General features: G+C 40.1%; 2 protein-coding genes across 2 annotated transcripts in view; one reads left to right on the forward strand and one right to left on the reverse strand.

Moving 5' to 3' along the window:
* LOC111587810 (synapsin-3-like) overlaps nt 1-26,716 on the forward strand; it is a 155,175-nt gene that overhangs the window by 70,895 nt on the left and 57,564 nt on the right. The gene's annotated exons all lie outside the window — the stretch shown is intronic.
* LOC111583098 (metalloproteinase inhibitor 3) lies at nt 33-25,426 on the reverse strand. The gene is made up of 5 exons (XM_055006378.1): nt 25,103-25,426; nt 12,709-12,791; nt 9,952-10,063; nt 5,795-5,916; nt 33-3,336 (listed from the first exon to the last, which is right to left on the reverse strand). The coding sequence occupies exons 1-5, from the start codon at nt 25,230-25,232 to the stop codon at nt 3,139-3,141; spliced, it is 645 nt and encodes a 214-aa protein (XP_054862353.1). The 5' UTR covers nt 25,233-25,426; the 3' UTR covers nt 33-3,138.

Below are 26,716 nucleotides of genomic sequence, written 5' to 3' on the forward strand. Positions count from 1 at the left end.
AGCAAAAAAAAGATCACCAAAGACCACCTGTGGCCCGTTTTCATTAAATCTTTATTATAAAAATATAAAACACAGAAATTAAGTCAAACATTTCTATTACCCCTACAAGGAAACACCCCCACCCACACAGTTCAGGAATCAGTGTTTAAACACAGACTGTACACAGCTTCCTTGATTGAATTTTTCTTATTTTTCTCTGAAAGGATCAAACTTGACCGAGTGTTTCTGTGTTAAGCAGGCAGTATATTTACACGAACATGAACCACAGAAATAATGACACAGAAACGCCACATCTGGAGGAACAGCCTCAGTGTCCCATACAAAGACAGAAATGGGAAGTTTTGGAAAGTTGTTTGCATTTTTTCTTGGATTTTAGTGTATTTTTAGTATTGCCAAGCTGGAGACTAATCAGAAGTTCAGTTGGATCTGATTTATCTGTCTTCAGCTGGTGGACAAAACATTTTCACAAAAATGGGAAAATACTGAGTTTTTGTCACATTGTAAGTAAAGGAATAAAATTTAAGTAAGCATAAAAACTACAAGACTTAGTGTACCTAACATGTTTGTTGGTGTTACTCATAAATATTTGAAGGACGCACTGGCAGGCAGATTTTATTGCCATAAATCTGTTTCCTTGTATGCTACTGTAACTTAGCTTACAGTATCAGTAACATACTGTAAGCTAAGCTAAGCTAATTGAAAGCTGTCTCAAGGTTTAAATTTAGACACAAATGGAACAATTTTCTTATCTAATCAAACAAACAAACATATTTCCCAAACTGTTTTAACACTTCCTATTGGGGCTGTTGAAGTTAATGCGATAATAATCTCACTTTTAAGCAGTTAAAAATAAATTATGTCTTTAAGATTTTATTTCTATTCTGATGTTTATTTTTTAGAAATAGTGAATGTGTAGTTGGAATCCAAATCCATGCAAATCAAATGAATGAAGTGCAACGGATGCTTTTCCGTTTGCTAATAAAACAGTTTTTAACCCCTGAGGATTGTAGCGCAAAACAAGCTGCAGCATTCCACAGTAAATAACTTCTAACGTTATTATTCTCTTCAAAGTGGTTCCAGTTTCACAGAAGTCCACAAATACTGTTGCAGTAACTATGTCAGTCCAGAAAATCTCTCTATTTTTAATACTTTTCATGCGACTCTTACGGGCAGTCGTCAAACACACATGTAACTCCATTTTACCAAACTGTAAAACCTAGTGGCAAAACCAGGTACTACAGCAAATCTGTAGCATTTTCTGATAGTTAAACTTTGTTCTACTTCTTCTGCCTGTATTTTAATAAATTAAACAACAATTAATCAATATACAATTAACTCTTAACATCCATATCGCGGACTCTTGTGGATTTTGGAGAAGACAACATTTTACGTCACCCGTACTCATGGAGGTGGAAATGCTGCCATTAGAGCCAGTTATATCAATTAACATTTCTGAATGTCAAGAAAACATAATAGAGACCTAATGCGATGTTTTACAGATGTGCAAAATAGAGTGACAGTGAAATTAAAATGGATGCATGGTGCACAAAACAACAGACAGCTGTAAGTTGTGATAAATTTGTGATTAATCATGTTTAACTACAAATTTTCAGTCTGTATTCCCTGTTAGTCTTCAAAAACTAACTTGGTCAAAGCAGCAATTTTTAATACTCTTTTAGAAAAAGCAACAAAGTGGCCGTTTCTCTGTTCGAAGCGAGTCTGTGTCCATGAATGGAATGAACTGAAGGGAAATAAGAGAAAAAACCCTTGATGGGAACAGGTAAAGAATGAATTTAGTGACAATATTGTTACTTTCATTTATATATATATAATGTCCATTTCAAATAGTTAAATACAAAGATTGAATATACACTTACAAAATATTTCATATCTCTCTGAAACCTCTGCTTTTACTCCTCTTTTATTGGACTATTGGTACCAGTCGGGGGAACTGTGATCAAGCACAAAAAAAAAAAAGTACCATAAAATATTGAACTTGCAGATGCTGGTCCTTCATTGTGGATGGTTTAAACATGCTGCGCTGGTTTTCACAATGTAGTTTTGGCCTGTGTCTATATATATATATGTATATATATATATATATATATATATATATATATATATATATATATATATATATATATATATATATATATAGATATATATATATATATATATAGATATAGATATAGATATAGATATAGATATATAGATAGATATAGATATATTCTATTCGGCACATATATAACACGGTTACTGTGTAATCCAATAAACATATAAATAAATGTATTACAGAGGTTTCAGCTGAGTTGATTTCTGTAGCTTATGTTATGTACAGCAGAAAATAAAATATCACTTTCTCTGCAAGCTCTTCCCTGCATCGGCACTACATTATATTTCTTTTTGTTTGTTTTTCTCAGTGCAACTGCAAAATGAGTTACGCTACAAACACTCAGGGAAGTAGAGATTCTACCATCATAAAGACACGTTACAGCAGAAACTGAACATAATCAATGTGTACTTCACTGTGAAACAATACCGTTTTCAGAAGCCTAATAAGAGGTGTAAATTTCAGAGATCATACCTCATATGTTGGCACGAAGTGAAGATTATTGGCTGCGTTCTGTACTTTAAATCTCTAATTTACATTGTGTTGTTTTCACTGATTTTATTTCATCTTATTCTTTAACAATTATAGTTTTCAGAATTCTTGATGGTCGAAAAATGACCATAATACCATCTAAAATCTTGAATTTATGAAGATTAGTTGAAAATCCCAGTAGAGGTTGATCAAAGTCTTACATTTCTTATTGGCCTTTTGTGTCTTTGCCACCTTTTAAACACCGCTGAACCATGAAGAGACAGTTCGTTGCATGGACTGATTGTTTTGTGGAAAAACATCATAGATTTACAGGGTGATCTGTATAACAACAAAAAAAGTATTGTTTTCTGTTAGAAGTGCTACAAACAGGCACTGTAATGGATTTTCTCTTTTTTTTTGTCCCCGTTTTTGTTTGTTTTGATAAAGTGGGCGCTCACCCAGGCCAGCGAAAGTCGAAGAGTCCTGTAATACTCTAAACAGTGATCAGGGATGGAGGAACGAGGTCGGGGGACGTGGTTTTCGGGTTCGGGATGGGTTCAGGGGTCGGTGGCGTTGATGGTGGTTTTATCGCGGGCGGTCATGCCTCGGTACCAGCTGCAGTAGCCCTCCTTCTGCTGGATGCAGGCGTAGTGCCGGGACTGGTAGCCGGGGTAGCCGAAGTGGGACAGCATGTCCGTCCATAGGCACTCGTTCTTTGAGGTGACGAAGCAGGGCAGGTAGTGGCAGGGCTTAATCTACAGAGACAGAAGCGACACTAAGGATGTAGCCATGAAGCAGGAAACCAAACTATGTGCTGGCAAGACCTAATGCAGACTCACTGTTTTTATGTGTTTGGGAAATACCGGCTTTTTTGGTGAGGATTAGATGATGTTATTATATTAAGTTTGATACCACTGTCATGTCTGGAGGAGAATGGCAACAAAATCCACCTGTTTGGTAGTTTTTGTTTTTGATGTAGCTCCATGCTTCCACTTACTAACGCAAGTTCATATTTAGCCTACAGGTATGACAGTGGCATCAGTTTTCTATTGTAAATCTCAGCAAGAAAGCAAATAAGCAAATAATAATTTGAAATATGAAAACATTCCTTTATTGCTGCTTAACCCTCTGAATCCAAAGAACCTGCTGGCAGGCTGGAAATATATGTTCTCTTTAAAAAATTGTCAAAATTACACAATTTATTACAGCCCAAAACTGTAAAAACTAAAAAAAAAAAGTCAGATTTTCAACTTTCTGATGGTTCTTGAACTACTCATCAGTGAGGTGTGGTTTCATCTGGAAAATTAACTAAATCTAGGCTTAAAATCTTCATATTTCATGGAAATCGCTTTATTTTACATGCTTCATTGTACAGATTATGAAAAAGAATAAATATATTAAAATTTTGATTTAACCAGATTCTGTAAAAAACTAAAAATTCTGTGATCATTTGTGCAACTGTAAAGTCATTAACAACTAAGCTGCAACCAACAGTGACTTTACAAAAATTCAGGGACATTTCAGATGAGCTGCAGGCTGTGTTTACAGAACAAGTAGTTTTTGGAAATTTAACTTTTCCATTTTCCATTACAACTCACTTCTCCTGCACAGAAGACATTTCTGAGTTCTGTCTGCTTCTAGCAATAGTTGTGCTGTCTTCATAGAGGTGCAAGACTTTATAATTCAGTTAAAAATGAGCCCACAGTGAGTAAAAATATGACAGGAACAAAAAGAAAAAATCACCCAGACACTGTATGGAGTTCAGAGGGTTAAAGATTCGCTGATCTTCTTTTCTAACGTTATCAGAAACTTTCACAACAGTGAGTCTACAGTACAGAAGTTTGTGCAACTAGGCCAAAGTGGAATTAGCTGAATGATAATTATCATATGAAAAAAATTGGATCATCAAAGACAGAAAGTGATGATTGAAATAGTGAAGGAGGGAACATGCACTTAGTGAAACATCCAAAATGTGCACTTAAATCTTTACTCTACTGCTTTTCAGCTTTTCAGCAGATTAACAGATCAGGTGTAAAGGAAAAAAAGGTTTTTCAACACTCAAGCACAAAACCATAAGCTGGCATTCTGTGCAACATTCAATGAGCTTCAGCCGCCTTCCTGAAGCCGTGACGTTTGTGTAGTTGCTTAAGAATTGGGTTAAAATCTCACTCAGCCCCTAGTGCGTCACTACTCCAGGTGCTCTCACAAAAAGCAGCTTCACGCATGAATAAACGGCAGGAAGATTCACACAAACCAGAGAGGTGATGAACGGAAACGCTGCCTTCTAGTGATTCATCGGCCGCAAAGAGCTGCACTTATCTGGATCTGAATGCGCCGGCAAATTCAATTAGCACATGAGAGGGCACACTTCCCATTTTTGGCTGTTTTTTTTCTTTTTTGAGTGTGTCCTCCACGGTTCAGAGACGTTCGACGTGGCTTCCTGGTTTGAGTGGTTTCAATGATCTGTGGAGAATAGTTTCCTAACTGGTGCAACACACTCGCTGCCTCTCAGCACAGTAAATCATGTTTTTTGCAGGAATGCGGCGTGTGTTTAATAAGTGTGATGATGTTTATGCCAGCCTGCGCTCACCGGCTCTCGCTCTGAAGCCTCGCTTGATCGATGGGCCTCTCCGGATGCCTCTGGGCTGCTGCCACGTTCACTCCGACCACAGTCTACAGGCTCTGGCCCGCATTGGGAACAAATTTGTCTCTCTGCTAATCCACTTACACTGATAGGGGCTGAGTGTGTTAGCAGATGTCCAGGACACTGCTGTACAGTAGGACGTTTATGAGGCGGGTCAGCAGCTGCACAGCAGCAGGCTACATGATCCACTCACATGAAACTGGGAATGAAAACTTGAGCCGATTCCAGATTTGTTACTTAATAATTCCCAGTGATAGTAGTAAAACTTGTTTTTTTTCTCCATCTCTGTCGCCGCTGAACATCCGTGATGTATAATAGTGGAAACTCGAGTCTAAAAAAGAGTTCATATTTCACTTCTAAGAAAACTAACATCTCCATTTGCTGGCTTGAAGCAGTTACACAGCCTGAACTGATTTGACCCTTCACACACCATGAACAATAACAGATTTCCTTCCCCCCTACTGGTCGAACAGCAGTTTCGTGTTGAGTTTTTTGCAAAAAATCCTCTTGATCCTCCTCCTGCCATCTTTCTTGTCCTTGCCGGCCAGAGGCAGTCTGTCCTCACTCACCCTGCAGTTGCAGCCCAGCTGGTAGCGATGGTTGATGCCTTTCTTCTGGGCCAATGACAGACGCTCCCACCGCTCGTTGAAGTTGCACAGCCCCGTGTAAACCTTGCCGTCGTACACTCGACCTGCAGAAAGGAAAAAAACGAAGAGAATCCGTGAGCTGTGTTTGTGTTTGGAAAGACATTTCTGAAGTGCCACTTGAAGATCTGCAGTGGAACTTTTTCTCAGAGTTTTGACTGTGTATGAAAACTAAAACAGTGTCAGTCTCCCTGAAATACTGGCTCTGGAGTGTGTGGATTTTAAAAAGCCAGACATAGTGTTGTAGTATGCACATGGACAATAGATAGTAGCCCTGTGTTTCATTGTTTCAATGCTTTACTTGCTGGTCCCATCTGATGAAAATCTATTTCTGTTGTGTTTGTTAGAAACTTGGAGTCTACTTCGTCTACTTCTGTCATTCTTCAACAAACTGCTGCGTTCAAAATGACCAAGCAAAAGTCATCGCGGTTAGAATTTGTATAATGCTGCCTTCACTGTTGCTGCTTGCTCACAATTCACCAGGTTTGTTTACTTTCTAGAGCTGCTAACTCTAATGCTAGCATCGAATGTTCTGCTGTTGGCTGCAAGAGTGAACACAAGAGTCTCCATGCACTCCCAGCATCTGAGGAACAGAAGATCCAGTAGTTTACTTAATTTTTGATGGCACTGTCTCTAGAACAACCTTAATGTTGGTGTGTTGTGCAGCTAATTCAGCTTCAATGCAACAACTGTTAGCTTCTCTCTTGCTCTCTGTGCTCACATATCACATAAAGAGCAACTTTATGCCATGAGTGCACACATGCTATTTCATCATTTGTCTAATTTAATAATCTCTCCCGTGTAACAGGCGATACTGTAAACACAGCGCTCCAGCGGTCCGGCTTGTTTATCTTCGGTAAGACAATCTCATACAGTAAGCCCGTATTAAACCAACACCCCTATTTCTGAACACCTAAAGGTCAGCAGACGTCTATTCTTAGCTCTGGACAGTTTGCAGCTCCCCGGCTGCTGAGCAGGTGCAGCCCGGCGGCCCGAACATCACGATTTGTCACTGCGTGTCTCCTTCACGGTGTTGTCACCACGTGGGACTCTGTCAGCTCACAAATATGTGCTTCTTTGACCCCCCGTGAACCTCCCTCCTAGCCAGCATCCCTCCCAGATTGCTGGAGTCGCTGGCGGGCTTATTACATGGTGTTGAGTGTGACATGCTCCTAAAATACTAATCAGGGCCTGCAGCGCTCGAGGCTCGATCAAAGAGAATCAACCGGGCCTCTTGTGCGTTTAAATTGCGGCCCCCAACTTATTATAGACGCCCTGAGAGCAGAGAAAGACACTGGTGATGTCGCTCGCACCCAGAACCGGGTAAACATAGCCGCTGCTGCCTGGCAACGGCGCCTCGTTGGCCTGTTCTTACAGTATTTACAGGTCGGGACTTAGCGACGTTATACACACCGAGTGCTGCAGGGTCCAAAGTAAACTGCACCTCTGTTGGAAATAGCAACTCATAAAACGCTTCTGCTGGAAAACGCCAGTCGCTTCCTGCTGCCTGTTAATTACTAGTTGTGAGAAGGAGAGAAAAATCTGCTGCTTCTGGCCTGATGAGCTAAAGGGGGAAATTAGTGCACAGAAATTAAAACAACAAACAAGAAGAGAAAGAAAACGGCTCCTGCTCTGAGTCCTGCACAGTGGAGAACGGGAGGATATAAACAGTGTCACAGGACAGATGAATCAGTGGTTGGAGGGGAGGTGGAGGAGGAGGAGGTGGAGAGGAGGAGGGGGAGGAGGTGGGGAGGAGGAGGAGGGGAAGGAGGAGGAGGAGGGGAAGGAGGAGGAGGAGGAGGAGGTGGGGAGATGGAGGAGGAGGTGGGGAGGAGGAGGAGGAGGAGAAGGTGGGGAGATGGAGGAGGAGGAGGGGAAGGAGGAGGAGGAGGAGGAGGAGGTGGGGAGATGGAGGAGGAGGAGGGGAAGGAGGAGGAGGAGGAGGAGGAGGGGGAGGAGGAGGAGGTGGGGAGGAGGTGGAGGAGGAGGTGGGGAGAAGGAGGAGGAGGAGGAGGTGGGGAGGAGGAGGAGGGGAAGGAGGAGGAGGAGGAGGAGGTGGAGAGGAGGTGGAGGAGGAGGGGGAGGAGGAGGAGGTGGGGAGGAGGAGGTGGGGAGATGGAGGAGGAGGTGGGGAGGAGGAGGAGGAGGAGGAGGAGGTGGGGAGGAGGAGGAGGAGGAGGGGAAGGAGGAGATGGAGGAGGAGGTGGGGAGGAGGTGGGGAGATGGAGGAGGAGGAGGTGGAGCAGGAGGAGGTGGGGAGGAGGAGGTGGAGGTGGAGAGGAGGAGGAGGAGGAGGAGGTGGGGAGATGGAGGAGGAGGAGGAGGAGGAGGAGGAGGGGAAGGAGGAGGAGGGGGAGGAGGAGGAGGGGAAGGAGGAGGAGGAGGGGGAGGAGGGGGGGAGATGGAGGAGGAGGAGGGGAGATTGGGGAGGAGGAGGAGGAGGAGGAGGTGGGGGAGATGGAGGAGGAGGAGGAGGGGGAGGAGGTGGGGAGATGGAGGAGGAGGAGGAGGAGGAGGAGGAGGAGGAGGTGGGGAGATGGAGGAGGAGGAGGAGGAGGAGGAGGAGGGGAAGGAGGAGGAGGGGGAGGAGGAGGAGGGGAAGGAGGAGGAGGAGGGGGAGGAGGGGGGGGATGGAGGAGGAGGAGGGGAGATTGGGGAGGAGGGAGGAGGAGGAGGAGGTGGGGAGGAGGAGGAGGAGGGGGAGGAGGTGGGGAGATGGAGGAGGAGGAGGAGGGGGAGGAGGAGGAGGTGGAGGAGGAGGAGGGGAAGGAGGAGGAGGAGGTGGAGAGGAGGAGGAGGTGGAGCAGGAGGTGGAGGAGCGTGGGGAGGAGGAGGAGGAGGTGGAGGAGGAGGTGGGGAGAAGGAGGAGGAGGAGGAGGAGGGGAAGGAGGAGGAGGAGGTGGAGAGGAGGAGGAGGTGGAGCAGGAGGTGGAGGAGCGTGGGGCCAAACAAGCTGGTGAGGCTGAAAGAGCCTCTGAGAGGAACAAGCTGATGCTGGCAGCAGAACGCTAACGAGGACATTTTCAGCAGCTCGCTGGTGGAAACAGATTCTGTTGGGAGAGTCGTGTTGTGTAACCTGGTTGAGAAAGCTGTTTATACTTTAGAACACTCAGGAGTTCTGCAGACGTATTGGCAGATTTTTTTAGTTGGGCTTTGACCTGACGATGATATAAAACTCTTTTTACTCTTTTTCTTTATTAGTGGAGTTCAACTTTAGCCTTCACATTTTTTTTATCATATCTAATTCTAAATCCTTTTTTTTACTCTACATATATGTATATATATTTAAGTCAATTATATATTTATAAAATTGTGGTTTTATGTGTGTTTTTGTGATGTGCAGATTGCTGCCATTTCCCTTAAGGATTAATAAAGTAAATATCAATCTAGCTATCGGAACTCAAATTTGACAGGTATGGTATCGTTTTTTTAAAAAAATCAACAAAATTATACAATTTATTAGATCCAGAAACTTTCAAAACAGAAAAAATTGTCAATTTTTAACTTGTCTAAGATCCTTAAATGTATCATGTGTGACTTTCACTTTCTTCAGGAAAATTAACCAAATCTGAGCTTAAAATGGTGATATTTAATCAAAATCACTTCATTCTACATGTTTCGTTTCAAAATTTGCCAAGAACTAATCTTGTGCTGTAACACAATTCTGCCAACAACAAAAAATTCTGCACTTTTCAGCACAAACAAAAAGCCATTAGTGACTCAACTACGACCAGCAGTCAAGTAGCAAAAATTCAGAGGCTTTTAGACTGAACTGCAGGCAGTGTTTACGCAGCACATATAGGAGGCAAGTATGAAAACCAATTAGAAATGGAAGTAAAATCAAATAAAATATCTAACAGTATGTAAGCTGCCAGTTTTCAAGTATTGTTAACACCTGTGGGCAGTTCATTCCACTTTTTAACATTTTTAAAAGAAATGAATAATGAAGGAAAGTAAAATTTTGTGAGTGAAAAACAAACAGAAACTGCTTCAGAGGGTTGATAAAGATCCAGTTGGCTGCATACTAACACACAGTAGAGCAACATTTAAGGATTTATGACCTGAAACTAAAGTCAGCTCACCTGTGATCAGATACTGGTACTTGTTGATGTCAAACTTGACGCCACACAAACTCTCAGAGGCGTCTGTGTAAATGTGCTGCACATGCTGGACTTTGTCGAATCCTTTGTACATCTGTAAGACACAAAAATCAACAGTTTAATTCAATAAAGTAAAAGTGAAACGTTGCCCTCACCGTGGCACTGCAGCTCTGACTTAACCGCTGCACATAAATAACGAGGCATGGAAACAGCTCGCTGGCTTCATCAGATAACGTTACTTGAGGAATTCCTCGGGGGAGAAGCAGTATTAGGCTCTGCCCTTAACTAAATCACAGATAACATGGTTATGTTGTGTAATTTGCTTCGATTTTGATGCTGTTTTGGCAAGGTCACCCCTGATCTGTGGGCATCAGCTCCTTCCATTCAGCTCAGGTATGCAGAACCCAAAAGTCACTGTTTACTCTGAGAACTGTCGTGTTTTTTTTCAGAGCAATTTATTTGTCTGGGAACAACAGGAAATCCCTGTTGAGACGTGTTGCTCCCAGAAAAGCAGAACAAACCTTGGCTTGAGCCAGAAACTATGCAGTGTTGGGAAAGCCAGAGGCTGCCGTCTCATAGGATTTGTTGAAATTTTGGAGGGAATTGCGTTCTTTCCAAAGGAAAACCGCTGTTTGCAGTACAAACCGGCAGGCTGTAGTGCAAATAAATAAGCGAGGAGCTGCAGAGGTCACATCTAATGCCCGAGGATAATCCTTCCAGTGATAATTGCTGCGCTCCACCAACAGGAGGCCACTTAATGCTTTTGTTACAAACTGGGATTGTACTGGTGCAGTGCATGACTGTGTTGGATTGTTTGCACTCAGAGCGAGGAGTTTGGTTGAGCTGTAATGCCCGTAAGCCCGCTAATCCTCCAGCCTGGCTCCTGTCTGAGCAGCAGGCCGATGTCAGCATCTGTCAGAAATATGCAGCGTTATGTAAGAACACAGAGGAAGTGAAGAACGGGCTTTCAGGCTAAGATCCCCCAACTGCTTTTCAGCTATTACACAGCAGTTGAAGGGGCGGAGACACAGCAACCAACACTGACTTTATCCTGTTTGTATTCAGTCATATGTCACTAGAGTTTCACCCGGAGACCAAAGAGTGGAACTGAAAAAAATGCTAAAGAAGCTGCAGAATGCACCAAGTCATTACAATCTGTAGCCGAATACAGCCAGAAAACATCCTCAATATTTTGAAGATGCATCTTTGTTGATGGATGTGGCTCCAGTTTCAGGACCACATTTCCAGGACGTTGTTTTTCGGTCAACTAATGGAGCAGCATGAACGTAAATCACGCTGTATTTCTTTAACACCAAAGACTTTTCTGATGTCTTCTGTTGGACAGAAAAGTTATTGTTAACTTGTTAGCTTGAGTAAGTCTTTAGGCTGTGAAAACAGTCAACGTTCAGCTAATGACAGATCAAGACGCTGATAAAAACCAGTTGAAATGATTAATGTCTGTCACTTCAAGTGTGAATGTTTGTTTAATAGCCATTGTTTTATTAAACTAAACTTCTGGGCTGGTCGAATAAACCTTTAAAACTATAAGTACTTGGATATGAAGTAGTGTTTTGGGTGGGGTATATCTATACGCCAGTAATTTATTAGTCAGAAGGTAGTATTTTGGATGCAACAAGCCTTTAAAACTACAAGTACTTAGACAAAATGTAGTGAGTCTGGTTGGCATAAACCTTATAAGCTAGAATTTCTTGAAAAACCTTTACAACTATAATTTATTGGATATAAAGTAGAATTTTAGGTGGCATAAACCTTAACAACTCTAATTACTAACCAAAAAGTAGTAGTAGATTCAGACAACTTTATTTGTCCCCAGGGGGCAATTAAAACAGCTGGGGAAACAGCTAGCTAACACTTTAAACTGATGTTTAATTACTTAACCCTCGTGTCGTCCTGTGGATCACAACTGACCTGGTTTAAAGTCTGACAATGTGGGGAAAAAAATATCTTCACAGTGAAACTTCTGATGTCCACATTTTCAACATTTTTGGGAAATTTTTTAACATTTTTTGGTGGAAAAAAGAAATGTTAAAAAAAATTTCTTTAAGAACATTCACACAAAAAAAATGGATTTTGGTTGATTTTTTTGTGAATTTTCTTAAAGAAAATATTAAAAGTTTTACTGATAGATGTGTAATCGCTTTAGATATTTTTACAATTTTTTTGGAAAATTTGCCAAATTTGGGGATTTTGTTAAATAAAACTTTCAAAGGAAACTTTTAAGAAATTATTGGAATTTTCTTCCTGAAGGTTTTGCAAATTTTCTGAAATTTGGGGAATTTTTTTTGCTGAATTTTTGGATTTTTTTCAGACAAGGAAACAATAGTTTTGGTGCCTGTAAATGAAGACAACAGGAGGGTTAAGTTATATCCTGTTTTCCAATTTGCTGCTGAGCTAAAGTGTATGAGCTAAATATGAATCTAGGTTAGCGTAGCTTATCAGAAAACAGCTTGGGGAACACATTTAACCACTATTTAATTAACTAATTACGTCATATCTTGTTTGTATGACGTGTTAATTCGTGGGTTTTACGTATGAAACTGGGCTGGCATTTCTACCTTTTGTCCAGTTTCTATGCTAAGCTTCTTATTTATCCCACAGACTGGTATCAATCTTTATCTTGTTCTTCGTAAGAAAGACAGAATGTGCGTTGGACCAAATTTTCCTGCATGTCTTTTACAGATCTAAGAGATTTGGTGTCTTGCTCGTCGATGTTCTCACCTTCATCTGCTTCACTGTATAGCGCATCGTCCCAAACGGTCCGTCTCTCAGCAGCTTCTTGCCCACAACTTTAGCCCGAATCACTGTGAAGAAAAAAGAAACGCATTCCTTTTAGCACTCAGGTTTTAGGCTTCGTTTCCAATCCATCAAATACCGCATCGCCTCGGCCAGTAGGAGGCATTACCCCTGATAAATACCATTTCAGGACCAGGTTGGCACCGCAGTTAATCTGTTTATCCGATTTTCTGCATTGCTGCATTGTTTGCCAAGGAGGGCCGATGGGGGAAAAACACTGAAAGGACTTTGGAGTTTGATACAGAAATTATGGGGAAAACAGTGAAAGAGGCGGCGTCCAAGTATTATGAAACCATAAAACCACACGGATCTGCGGCTCAGATCGGATTTTCTTAGATGGCTGCACATAGCAACGTGCAGCAAACACTAGAACATCACTTTATTAACTCTTTCATCGCATATGTTCAGTAAAAATGGGACTCCAAAATTATTTTTTTGTACCTCAAACCCATTTGAAAGGCACGTTATCTTTTACAAATCACCAAATTACACAATTTATCGCAGCTATAACCTGTAAAAACAGAAGGCAGTCATCAGATTTTCAACTTTCCAATAGTACTTGAACTACTCATATGATATGCCGTTCCATCACAAAAATTTCCCAAATCAAAGCTTAAAATGCTGATAGTTAATCAAAACCACTTTATTTTACATGCCACAGTTTGCAGTAACCAGATTCTGTAAAAAATTTTTAAAAATTTCACCCTGTTGGAAAACTTAACGAAATTCAAGCTTAATATTGTAATATTTAATTAAAATCAATTTATTCTACATGTCTCATTTAAAAACCTGCCAGAAATAATCATTTTACTCTAAACAGATTCTGTAAAAAAAAAAAAAATTCTGCATTCATTCACACAAAAGTGAAGTCTGTTAATTTTGCTGCAACCAACAGGCACATGACAAAAATTCAATGACTTCTCAGCTGAACTGCAGGCAGTGTTTACTCACAGCAAATAGGAGACGAGTGTGGAAACAAATAAAAAATGTAAGCAGCAAAAAAATCTAAAGTATGTAAGGTATGCTTTTTCAGGATTAGTAACACCTGTCTTTAAAAAAAAAGGAAAAAAGAAACATTACACTATTTTTCAGAGCCAGACACACTTGCTGAACATGTTAACTGCACAAATTACACCATTAATTAGAACCAGAAAGAGTCAAAAATAGAAAAAAATCATTGGATTTTCAACTTTATGATGCTCCTTCAATTTTGTGTCATATTTTTTCTAGTATTAGTAACACTTGTGGACACTTTGAAAAGTATTTTTACTTATGACACATTATTTTTATGTTTATTTCAGGTTATTTTAGTTTTAGTAAAATAAATAATCAAAGAAATTAAACTTTTTTTCTTCTTTTTTTTATGATTTATGGCTTTATAAGTTTGTTAAATTGCGCAAAAGAGATTTCCGAGTTCCCTCTGCTTCTAGTCATGGTTCTTCTGTTTCCATTGAGGTGCAGGATTTTATATTGCAGCAAAAAATTTGTACACAGGTGACTGAAGCAACAAAAAAACGCCCAGAGGCTGCTTGGGGTTCAGAGGGTTAAACGGGTCTATATCGGGATCAGGGCTTGAACACGATCTTATCTACGTGCAGGACCCTCATGGAAACGTCGGCCAGGTGAAAACACTGGGTGGAGACTTTGATTGTTTGCTTTCACTCGTGTTTTGTGGAAGGTCTGGAGCAGGGAGTGTAGAACTAAGCTGCTGGATGAGGCTGAACCGGAGCTGCGGGACCCTCATGAGCACCGGATCCTCTGAAGTTCACCTGCTGCTGAAGCCCAGCGGCCGCAGACACAACTAACACCGGCCATGTTTGTTATCTTCTCCCGCTGGAATTTCCTTTACACATTCTTTGGGGGCTCACATTCCCCCAAAAAGGGGAAAAAACGAGCCGGCTTTCATTCTTTTTCAACTGGAGAAAGAAATGAGGCATGTGGCATCTTCTGCTGGGTCGTCTCTACTTCGAGGGCAAGTGGAAATTGGGCATAAAAATATAACTCAAACAGGAAGCAGTTCCAGCAAGGCCACCCAAAAAGTGGTGACCGCAGATTTATTTTGGACATAAAGGCCTCGATTTGAACCTGGAGTTTATTTAAATAATCCCAAAAGTCTTATTTTGAGCGAGTATGAACTGTTTAAAGAAACAGCAGCTTACCAAGACAAATACAGAATTCCTGGGTGTAGTTTTCTTTAATCTGATGCATTTAAGGAATGTTTCTGACCATCAGTGAAAGTGTTAGTATAAAAAAAGTTATTTTTTGAGACAATGGTTTTAGTCACACACATGGAAGTAGTCCTGTAACAGTTGTTCTGTACATGAACCAACAAGACATATTTCTACTCACTGTGGGATCATTTTTCACTGCAGACCAATCAAGACTAGGAGAAATAACTTAAAAATGTCTTTTGTGCAGTATGACAGAGTTATAATGCCATAAATCATAAAAATAAAAGCTGAATTTCTTTGAATATTTAATTTACAAAAAAAAACATTAAAAAAGCTGGAGTCAACATTAAAACATTTCTCCAGATACCCACAGGTATTACCAGTATGAAAAAATATGGTGACTCGACATACTGGAGATATTTCACTGCCTACATTTTTATATTGTTTCCATACTCATACAGTAGATATTTTACATATTGTTTTTCCATACTTGTTTCCAATCTGCTCTGTGCAAACACTGCCTGCAGTTCATCTGAAAAGTCTCTGAATTTTTGTGTCATGTCTGTTGGTCACAGCTGAGTCACTAATGGCTTCACCTTTCTGCTAATGAGGGCAGAATTTTTTGTTTTTTACGGAATCTAGTTACATAATGTGGTTTATTTTTAGCAGATTTTTAAATGAGACTTATGTAATGAAGTGATTTTGATGAAATATCAGAATCTTAAGCTTAAATTTGGTTACGTTTTCCAACTGAGTGGAATTTTTTGTTTTTGTTTTTTGTTTTTTTTTTTTTACAGAATTTGGTCCAAGCAAATGGTTTATTTTTCATGATTTTTGAATTAGACATATAGAATACATGGATTTTTATAAAATATAATGATTTTAAGCTCAAATTTGGTTATGTTTTCTGATGGAACAGTGCCTCACAGATGAGTAGTTCAACGATTGTCGGAAAGTTGAAAATTCTTTCAGTTTTTACAGTTTCTGGCTCTAATAAATAGCGTAATTTTGGCAGCTGTGTAAAGAAAGTTAACATCTTTTTAGACTCATGTTCCGCTGGTGGACACTATTGTTCCAATGTTAAATGTAGATTTATACCTTTTATTTTGCCATCAAAGTGGGGCAGTAAAAGCACCACAAGTGAACACGAAGTCAGTTCTATAGTGTAGTTTAGAAAAAAGGCATCACAGGTTTTTTTTTTTTACATAAATCCAAACAAATTGCACGTTATTTTTCATTCATATGAAGTCGATCTTTTTCAGTAAACGCCTCATTCAACACCAGTGGTGCTTTTCAGCTTCAACCATCCACTCAAAATGCAGCACAACTGAGCTGCAAAATGCAAAAGCTTTCAGACTGCATGTGAAGTGGCTCTTTGAGCTCATTGGAAATTTTTTTCCCCACCTGCCAGCGTTCTGTTGTCACTTACTGACTTTCACTGACAGCTTCACAAAAAGAAAAAGCCGAGTCGTTTCAGGATGAGCGTCCAGAGCCTTCTGACCCTCCACAACAACCTGCTGCAGAACATTCGATCCATTAATCTGTCAGCTCGTTTCATTATGAACCCAGGAGCACCGTTATGTGATCGAGCTCTGCTAAATGCACCCAAATGCCGTTTGACAGACGCTGCAATTATAGCAGAAGCGAGGCACAATTACGCAGGAATGTGCCGATAGAACAGGATACTTTGGCCTCGGTTAAACACACTGCTGTCGCTATTTTCAAACATCACCCCAAAACCTAGTTTCCTCCTCTGCCCTGACCTCGAAACCAGCCCCGAGGGGAAACAAATGTTGGTGTTTGAAGCCCCACAGGTCAGCGGATTGGACTGAAGTGTGTCCAGATAGGAGCCCTCTTGTTGGCCGGCCGGCCGGCCATGGTGGCATCACCCGGAGGAATGTGTGAAGGGCCTCGGCTTCTCCGGAGATAGAGGATTTGTGTCATTCGCCTGCAATGACCTCCTGACCTCCTCCGCATTCAGCAGTTATATTTACACTCGACCGCAGGGCCGCCGCTCGCCTCAAAAAGTCGACGTTACGAGTGTTTATTTAACCCAGTTTCATAATGTGATCTCACATCACCCCGTTTCAGCAGGAAACTGTGTTGATAAAGCATCAATTCTACTTTGTAAACTACCCCACCTGTACTGAATTTACCTCTGCTTGGACATGTCGGCTCTCATTGCCTTAGCCACCAAGTTGCACTTGCAAAAGTTTGGAACTGACACTGACACTGCTGTTTCTCCTACTAAGTTCCTACTGTAGTTAGATTTGACACTAGACATATGTTTAAACACACACAGTGACACAGACATTTGCTTAATAACCTCATTTACACAACGGATTATAGAAAATATAGGGGCTCAAAAGCTTGTAATTGTAACTTTAAAGCCTAATATGTAATATTCTTCCCATTTCAACAAACTAATATAAACATCTGAACCCCTAACTTTAAGCGCAGGTTTGAGAGATGTGTTATCTTTTTTTAAATTGCCACAATAATCATATTTGTCAATCAGAAAGAGCAAAAAAAAAAGAGAAAAAAAATCGTTGGATTTTCAACTTTCTGACTGTCTTTGAACTACTCATCTGTGACAGATTGTTCCATCAGAAAAAATAGCAAAATTCAAGCTTAAATTGTAACACTTCATCCAAATCACCTTATTTTATATATGTCATTTAAAGATTTTCCAAAACTAAACCATTTGCAGAAATCAAATTCTGTAAACAAAAAAAAAGGAAACTTCTGGTCAAATCATTTTATTTTACATGTCTCATTTTGAAAAATTACCAAAAATGAGCCACTTGCAGTAACCAGATTCTGGTTAAAAAAATAAATAAATAAAAATTCTTCTCTCCTTTGCAGAACCATGTAGCCATCAGTGACTCAGCTGTGACAAACAGTCAATTGGAAAAAAATCCAGAGACTTTTTGGCTGAACTGCAGGCAGTGTTTGCACAGAGCAGATAGGAAAATATAGCAGATATGGAAAAGCAATATGTAAAATATCTACTGTATTTAGAGCCACTATATTTTTTAATTTCAGGTTTTTTCAATTTTTGCAAAATAAACGAGTAAAGAAATTCAACTGCAACGTCTTTTTGTCCCCTTTTTAAAAGGATTTATGGTATTTTAATTTGGTTATACAGCACAGAAGACATTTTTGAGTTCTCTGTACTAGAAAACTGTTTCCAAAAAGGTGCAGGACTTGATATTGCAGTGAAAAATGACACCACAGTAAGAAGAACAGTGCTATATAAATGAAGTATTATTACTGTCAGTACTTCAGGAATAATACACTTGAGATAATAATGTAAATAATCAGGAAAAACACTCAGTACAGTTGTGGTTATAAACTGTCTCTCCACCTCCTTACACTTGTATTCTGAGTGTATTTCATTTCAAAAAGGGGAAAAACTATTAGACTTTTTCAGATTTTGCTGAAGATATCCATCAAACACAGTAAAGTGAAAGTCTGATTCCACTACACTGAAATCTAAGAGTGGAACTGCAGGCCAGAGCTGTGATGCACGAGGATTCATCTTCTGCAGAGGATCTGACACACATTTTCGAGAGTGGGAGGTTTTTTTTGTGATAAGAGAGGTAACCAGGGTCTGACAAGGAATATAAAAAGAAGAAGTGAATCCATTTTTCGCTCGGTATCTCAGTGCCCAAAGCAGGGGATTACGCAAGCGTGAATTGCAAATGCTAAATCTTAAGGTGAGCGTGTAATTCAGTTCAACATTTATTTCTGCCCACGTACATCGTGGCAAACTGCGAGCAAGACGGGAATAAGGTCACTCATTTTGTGTGTGAAGGATTGAGAGGGAGGGTGACGGCGGTTTCAGGATGCAGAAAGTTGTCCAAGCTCGAGGAGGCGAGTGGGAGGAAGAGGAATTCTCAGGACGACACACTACCACGCTCAAAAATAAACACTGAAACCGAATCCCTGCTGTAGAGCTTCGTGTCGGAGCAGAAAGAGTCCACTTCAGAGGAAGCTTAAAGCACAAAGTCTGTTTATCCAAGTCATTCTGACACCTGAGTTGTTGTAGTGAAATCAAAACGTGTTTAATTGAGCAAGAATGCACTTTATTACTTAAAAATCAATTTAAAAGATAAGGAATTTGCTATATCTTTTGCCATTTTGCTAAGTTGTGGTACACAGAATCACCTGGTTTGTCATTTTGAATATAATATAATCAATAAAAGACAAACAAAACTATGCTGTAATGAAAAAATACTGATACACCAGTGAGTAAGCTGCTTATTTTAAATTAGAAGCATCTTCAAATGGATATAAATATGTAGCATTTGCAGGAAAGGTCATCACTACACCTACAAACTTTAACTTCACCAACCAACTAGTCATTTAACCCTCTGAACCACATAACGTTTCTGGATGGTTGTTTACTCCTGTTGCATTTTTCCTCACTGTTTGTTCCTTTTTCACTGCAATATAAAGTCCTGCACCTCTGTAGAAACAGAACAACCATGACTAGAAGTAGAGAGAACTCAGAAATGTCTTTTGTGCAGTAGAATAAAGTTAGAATGTCATAATTATTTTTAAAAAAATACAAGTAAAGTTGAATTTCTTTGGTTATTTTAGTTTACAAAAATTGAAAATAAATGGAGTCAACATGTACAACAATCTTCTTTAGGTGTTATCAATACTGGAAAAATACTGGGAAAAAAGGTGACTCTATATGTTATATTTTAGATATTTTACTACTTACAATTACAGTCTTATCCCATAGTTTTGTCTCAATGTGTATACACAGCCTGCAGTTCAACCAAAAAAGTCCTAAAATTTTTGTTACACGACTGTTGGTCACAGCTGAGTCATGAATGGCTTCATAGTTGTGTTGAGAATTGCAGAATTTTTAGTTTTTTACAGAATCTAGCTAAAGCAAATAGTTCACTTTGGTGATTTATTTTATTTGAAACATGTAGAATAAAGTGTTTTGATGAAATATCACAATTTTAAGTGTAGATTTGGTTGGAATGGCACGCCACAGATGAGTAGTTCAAGTTTTTTTCTGTTTTTCCAGTTTTTGACACAGATAACTATTGTTTTTGTCTTTGTCTCAGATGGAACAATGCGTCATAAATGAGTAGTTCAAGGACCGTTGGAGAGTTGAAAATCCAACTATTCAACACATTTTTACAGTTTGTGGCTCTGATAAATGTTAAAGCTGAAACTGGTGCCTTTTAATACTCTTTGGTTGGCCTACTGCTAAACAATGAAGCTGTTTCTCCACAGTAACCAGCAGCCATATGAGCTCTGCAAACAGCTGGTCTTATCTGTGCATCGCTGCTGTCTCACCACCTGCTTTGCATTTACCTCTTTAACTGCCTTTTCTTTTTACACTCATTGCACAGATGATTGTGTAACTGCTGTTGAAATGTCAGTAATGTTGAACGGAATTCACGTCTGTTGTTGGGTTTTACTTGGATGCTCTAGTTTTGTCTGATTCTGGTGTTAGATTTTTAAGTTTGTGGTGTATTAGTCCGGTTTTTTAATGTGCTGGTCCGCTGTGCGTCGCTCCTGTTTGGGCCTCTTGTTTGAAACCGAGCATCCTGGGAGGCTGTGGTCATCAGCGTAGGGAGGGTTGGACTGGAGATCTGATACTCCTGACTCAGGGGAGGAACATCCCAAACTTGTACGGAATCCAGATCCCTTTGACATCTTGTTGTATTTTAACTCACTTTTGGGAAAAGTCCGGATCCGAGCTTACACAATGCATGTCTTACTCCTGGCTTTGTTCAGGTTATCACCTGTCACCTGCTGACCTGCGATTTAACGGCACCAGGAGAGCAAATCACAAAAACTCCAGATTTCACTCAAAGCTCCTCTTGTGCACAACGAAATCTCCACAGCAGGTCGGCCTGATAGGAGAATAAACACACATGACGCTAATCCTCGGCCAATAACCCGCTTCTCGGTGCGAGCATGCAAAGGTTTGCCGCCACCAACCCCGAGCACTTGGGAACGTTATATTAAATTTCAGGGTCAAAGCTTAGTGCCGGGCCTCTAATCTTGCTTTGGGAGGCTTTGGAAAAACAAGCGCTGCTCATTTCCCCCCTTGTGAATGGATTCCCTCAACCCTGATAGGAGCCAACTGGGTCTCTGCAGCTGGTCAGTGTTCAGGTAGAAACTCAGACGTGGCCAAAGTCGCTCACCTCATTAGTAAATGGTCGTCGATACCGAAAAATAACCGAGACATCAACGAGAAACTTCCCCGCGCACCTTCAATATTTCAATTTTCTCAAGTAAAGAGACTCCAATAACCCAATTTCCAGCCCTTTTAACCTAATTGTGATTCATCCAGCGGAGTGCCTGCGGCTGATTATGGGTCAGAGCCAAGAAAACAAGAGCAAAAAAAAAACAACTCCCCTGCGGGTCTTAAATCGGGAAGATTCAGGTCCGCTGCCTTTGATGTCAACGGTGAGAATTACAGGGTTTCTCCCTCATCGCATTAGCATTTCAGCCCCATTCCTTCTTTGTTTTCCACCGTCTCTGTGTTTGTAACTAGGCTGGCTGATGAAAGCACAAGTTTAAAGTCGCAGGGAGAAAAAAAAAAGAATTTAACACAGATTGAAGGATCAGGTTTGTTAGTTAACAAATAAGAACATGTTCTCTACATGTTCTACCTGTGACCTGAGGCAGCTCAGCACATTCAGGCTTCATTTGAATTTAGTTAATTCCACTTAAGAAGTTTATCACAAGTTTAACTCTCTGAACTCCAAGAAGTTTCTGGATGTCTCTTGCTTCTGTCACAGTTTTGCTCACTGTTTGCTCATTTTTCACTGCAATATAAAGTCCTGCACCTCTATGGAAACAGAACAACCACAAATACACGTAGAGAGAACCGAAACTAATGAAAATAATGGTGTGTCTACATACTATAGATATTTTACTACTTATATTTTTAATTCGTTTGTGTAAACACGGCCTGCAGTTCAACCTAGTTCAGCTGAAAACTTCCTGAATTTTAGTCATGTGACTGTTGCTGTCAGCTGAGCCATTAATGGTGTCACTGTTGTACCAAGAAGCATCCAATTTATGTTTTTTACAGAATCTAGCTAAAGCATATACGGTTTTTTTTTTGCAATATTTCAAATAAAACATGCAGAATAAAGTGATTTTGATGAAAAATCATGATTTTAAGTTTAAATAAGTTTAGATAATTTTCCTGATAGAATGCATTGTCACATATGATTAGTTCAAGCACTGTCAGGAAGTTGAAAATCCCACAAATATTTCAGTTTTTACAGTTTCTGGCTCTGATAAATGGGGTAGTTTTGGCATTTTTTTAAAAAAAAAACATGCCTTTCAAGCCTGCCAGCAGTGTTTGGGGTTCAGAGGGTTAAATGCAGATGGAACTTTGATTAAACTCGACCCAGATTACTTAATGAAACCAGCAATGTGACCTCTCAGTGCATCCAACCAGTGTTTCAGCAGCGTTTCCCTCCGAGCACTGGGGTGTAAGAGGGGCCGCATGCATTCAAAGCACATCTCGAGCTAAGCCAGGACCTTGGAAATGGGATTTGTGGAGCTCACGACTGATCGCTGCCCTCATTGAAGTCAGGCCCAGATTCAGCGCTGGCAGGTCTCAGCGGGCGCCAACACCACAAGCTATCTGGAGATGTGAAGGACTGTGAGAGGCATCGCAGGAGTGTTTGCGGAAGCGGCATTTTCACTCAGTCCAACCAGGTCACTTGGCTGAAGAAGCACCCAGAGTTTCCAAAGAGGCGCAGAGCTGCCGTTCGGTCTCAGTATCTGGATCCATTTCAGGCTTCCCTTTATAAAGGTGGATCCTCCAAAGTCTCCTTGGCTAAACCTGCACCTCCTCTCGGCTACGCAGGATTCACCAAAGCATCATCGTGAGCTACCGCCCACCTCAGAGCTACATGAAGTGATTCACGCCCACAGAGACATTCTGGTTGTGTCCTCTAAATTTGGGCAAAGAAGCCTCGTTTTCACATTCTGGAGACGCCTTTGGAAAAAGGAAACGCTTGTAGAGCGATTATGATGACACATTGGGAAAGGAAAGTGCAGATGAAGTGGCTTTTCGAAGGCAGGCTGTGTCCCTAATGTCAAGTTTGTCTTGCTGTAGGAGGATTAAAACATGTAAACCAAGCAGTAGATGGGTCAGGGAGTGGACTTTTTGTCTCATGCTACAGAGCAGAAGAATTGTTTAAATAAAATGTTGGAATATTATTCTAACCCTCTGATTCTAAAATCCACTAGTGGGCTTAACACTAATGTTGCTTTCATGAAAATAAATGCCACAATTGCACCATTTATCAGCCAGAATTAGTAAAAACAGACTGAATCCATGGATTATCCACTTTCCAACGGTCCTTGAACTCCTCATCTGTGACACACCATTCCATCTGAAAACTGAACCAAATTCTTCCCATTAAAAAATTGTCAAAAACAAACTGTTTTCTTTAGCCAAATTCTGTAAAAAACTAAAAATTCTTCCCTCCTCAACGTAACAGTGAAGCTACTAGTGGCTCAGCTGTGACCAACAGTGACATGACAAAAATTCAGAAACTTTTCGACTGAACTGCAGGCTGTGTATTCACAGAACAGATAGGATAAGAAAATAAACAAAATGTATGTATTAAAATATCTGTAGCATATAGAATCACCACATTTTTCCAGTATTGGCAACTCTTATGGGAACTTGGAAAAATGTTAAAAATGTTGATAACATTTTTTTTTGTAATATAAATAATCAATGAAATTCTACTTTTGTTTTGGCTTTTTGTTATGATTCGTGGCATTATAACTTTGTTAAACTGAAAAAGATGCTTATGAGTTCTTTCCATTTCTAGTAATGGTTGTGCTGTTTCCATAAAGGTGCAGGACTTTATAAAAATGAGGCAACAGGAGTAAAAATGTGAGAGAAGCAAAAAAAAAAAAAAAAAAAACGAGGGTTAAAATTGCACTTGTTCTGACACTGGAATTAAAGACAGCTCAGCAGCAGTTTATTCTTGCTTAGAGTCAGAACTTTGACATGATTTTTGAGTTTTTATGTTAAAAATGAAGCTTAAAACTGCAGAGTTAGCTTAGCTTAGCAGGAAGACTGGAAATCAAGGGAAACAGCTAGCGTGGATCTGCCCACAGCCACCAGCAACATCTCTAGAGCTGTTTATCTACACATCAACTGCAATGATAAGGAAATGAAAAACATGTGCCTTTGTTTGGGTATTCAACACCGAGCAGTCTTTCATTTGATGTGAAAGCATCACTGAGAATCTGCCGTCGCTGTCAGCCTCTACTGGTGACCGGCTGTAAGTGTGATCCCATTAAAGTGTGCGTTTGCAGAAACTAGTAACTTCACCAGCAGCAGGGATTAGGGCGAACACAGTGCCTGGGTTCGGACTGAGAGATTATTGTTTGATTGTGCGTCAGGAGCTTTAGAGCGTCTTGTGACACTTTTGCATTTTTGGGGTCAAATGACATGAAAATGAAATAAGCTTCACTCAGGAACACCGTTGGGTTGTGACCCTGCTGCAGAAACGGTCTCATCAGGAACACCACCATAAAAATAAAAAAAACACAGGCTCTGCTTTCCCTACAGGGCAGATCACATAATCCTCCAAAAACAGAGGCCGGGTTGGAGCCAGGAGTTCAGGGCAGTAAAACAAGCCTCCTCCCTGCAGCTCTGTTTGTGGAGTAGAAGGCTGTCAAACTACAGAAACACCAGACTGTGCAGATAAATAAGCACGATTTGTAACTTATTATCAACTGGTGTCACATCACAACAGTTTGCACAAGATTTAAGCTGCATGGAGACACTAAAAGAGCAAAACAGAGGGATAATTTAGAGAAAGTGATGATCTGAGGTAGAAAAGTGATGTAGTGGGGAATTAAATGCACGGCTTTTGTTGTATTAGTGTAAGAAGCATCACTTTTTAAGCATCTAAAGTGGAGAAAAGCAGCACAAGTTTGTCACATTGCAGGATTGGTTCTATTAAATAATGCACTTGGCTGAAGCAGAGCAGTGAATCTGTGTTTTCCTGACATCAAGTCTTTAATAATTCCTGCTCTGCCTCAGAGACTGCAGCTTTATGTCACCCAACAATGAAAATCCAGCGGTTTTACCCGGTAACAGGCTCCATATCAGGAGTCCTTACCTATGTCGGAGTTGCAGAATGCGTCCTGCGGGTGCGTCAGAGCGCACGAACAGCCCTCCGTCAGCTGGTGGACCTGCAGGCTGCTGAAGACGAACAGCAGGCTGATCAGGTGCTGGAACACCGACTGCATCGCTCCAAAGTTTCCCCGCTTCCTCTGATAAACTGTACGGAGTCCGTTCACCGCGCACCGGCCCTGGTCTGCTGGTCTGCGGGTCGTGGAGGCAGCGGGACTCTGTGCGTAACGTCCAAGTGCTTTGTGTCGCTGCCTTTACTCGCTGCTTCTGCTGCTGCTGCGGCTGCTTCTCGCCTCTGGAGCGTCTCTCTGGACCCGGACACGAGCACAGCCGTACATATAGCGCGCTCTGGAGACGCGTTCACGCCCCCTTTTCCACCTCTGCAGCTCGCGGCCGCAGCGTCCAATCAGAGGCCGGTGATGCCATTAAGACAGAATGACAAACACTGGACTTCACCCTGTTTCCTCCTCTTATGTTCCCAAATAAAAAAAATTTAAAAAGTGCATAGAACAAACAGCAGAAAAAATATATTAATGCATGAATCTTTTTTTTCTAGTGAGTTAATTTTCTCCTTTGCTGCTTTATAAATAACAAAATATTCAATCATGGGAAGCAAATTGCATTTTTATGATTTAAGTATAAGTTATAAATGAAATAAACTTGAAAAATTCAATTAACTGTTGACAAATGTGCCATTAAAGGTGCCAACCTTATCTGCCTTTCTGGTATGTACACTATAAAAAGTGAAGGTTTTTGATGAATTACAGATAATTACCAGTAAAATTGGAGAAAAAAATACAAATTTACTTTATAGCAATAAAAAACTGGCCAAGATTGTAAATAACGTCCACATCAAAAATACTGATTCTTTTACATGTGACTTCATTTTTCTACTTTTTTTACTATTATTGAAATCAATAAAAATATATTTATTTGTATATATTTTTAAACTACTATTTTCCATTTTTTCCTGTTATGGTTAATTACAGATAATATCTTGAAAAAACAAGCAAACAAAAAAAAGGAAAAAAGCTTTTCATTTACATCTTAACTGTTAAAATAAATAAATAAATAGATAAATATAAAAACTGGCCAAAACTGTCAGTATGTGGACATCAAAAATGTATATTTTATAAATGGGAATTCATCCTTTTACATTTAACTGTAAAACTATGTTTTTGTTTTTGTTTTTTTACTGTATTTAAATCTGTTAAAATATTGTCATTTTACAGATTTTCTCTATCATTTGAAAGAAAAATGTGTATATCTATAATTGGAAAATGGTACAAAAAAAACCTGTTGTACAGATTTTTTTCTGTTTTGGTCAAAACAGATAATAGCTGACATCACAGAAAAGATGTATTAATTTGCATCTAAAACATAAAATAAACTTTTTAAAAAGGAACCACAACAAAGGTCTCTATATTTTTGTAAATACTGTAGTAATTCACTTTTCTGCTTTAGCTTAGAATTGGCTCTGAAATGACTGTGGATAAACTTTTAGTCTTCATTGGATGCATTTCAGTCATTATTTCATATTTGTTCTGTTGTCTGACAACAAAAACAGAAAAACATATAAATCTGAACAGCTTTTTTTGGG

The sequence above is a fragment of the Amphiprion ocellaris genome, chromosome 21 (genome assembly GCF_022539595.1).
Source record: "Amphiprion ocellaris isolate individual 3 ecotype Okinawa chromosome 21, ASM2253959v1, whole genome shotgun sequence".
Taxonomy (NCBI): domain Eukaryota; kingdom Metazoa; phylum Chordata; class Actinopteri; family Pomacentridae; genus Amphiprion; species Amphiprion ocellaris.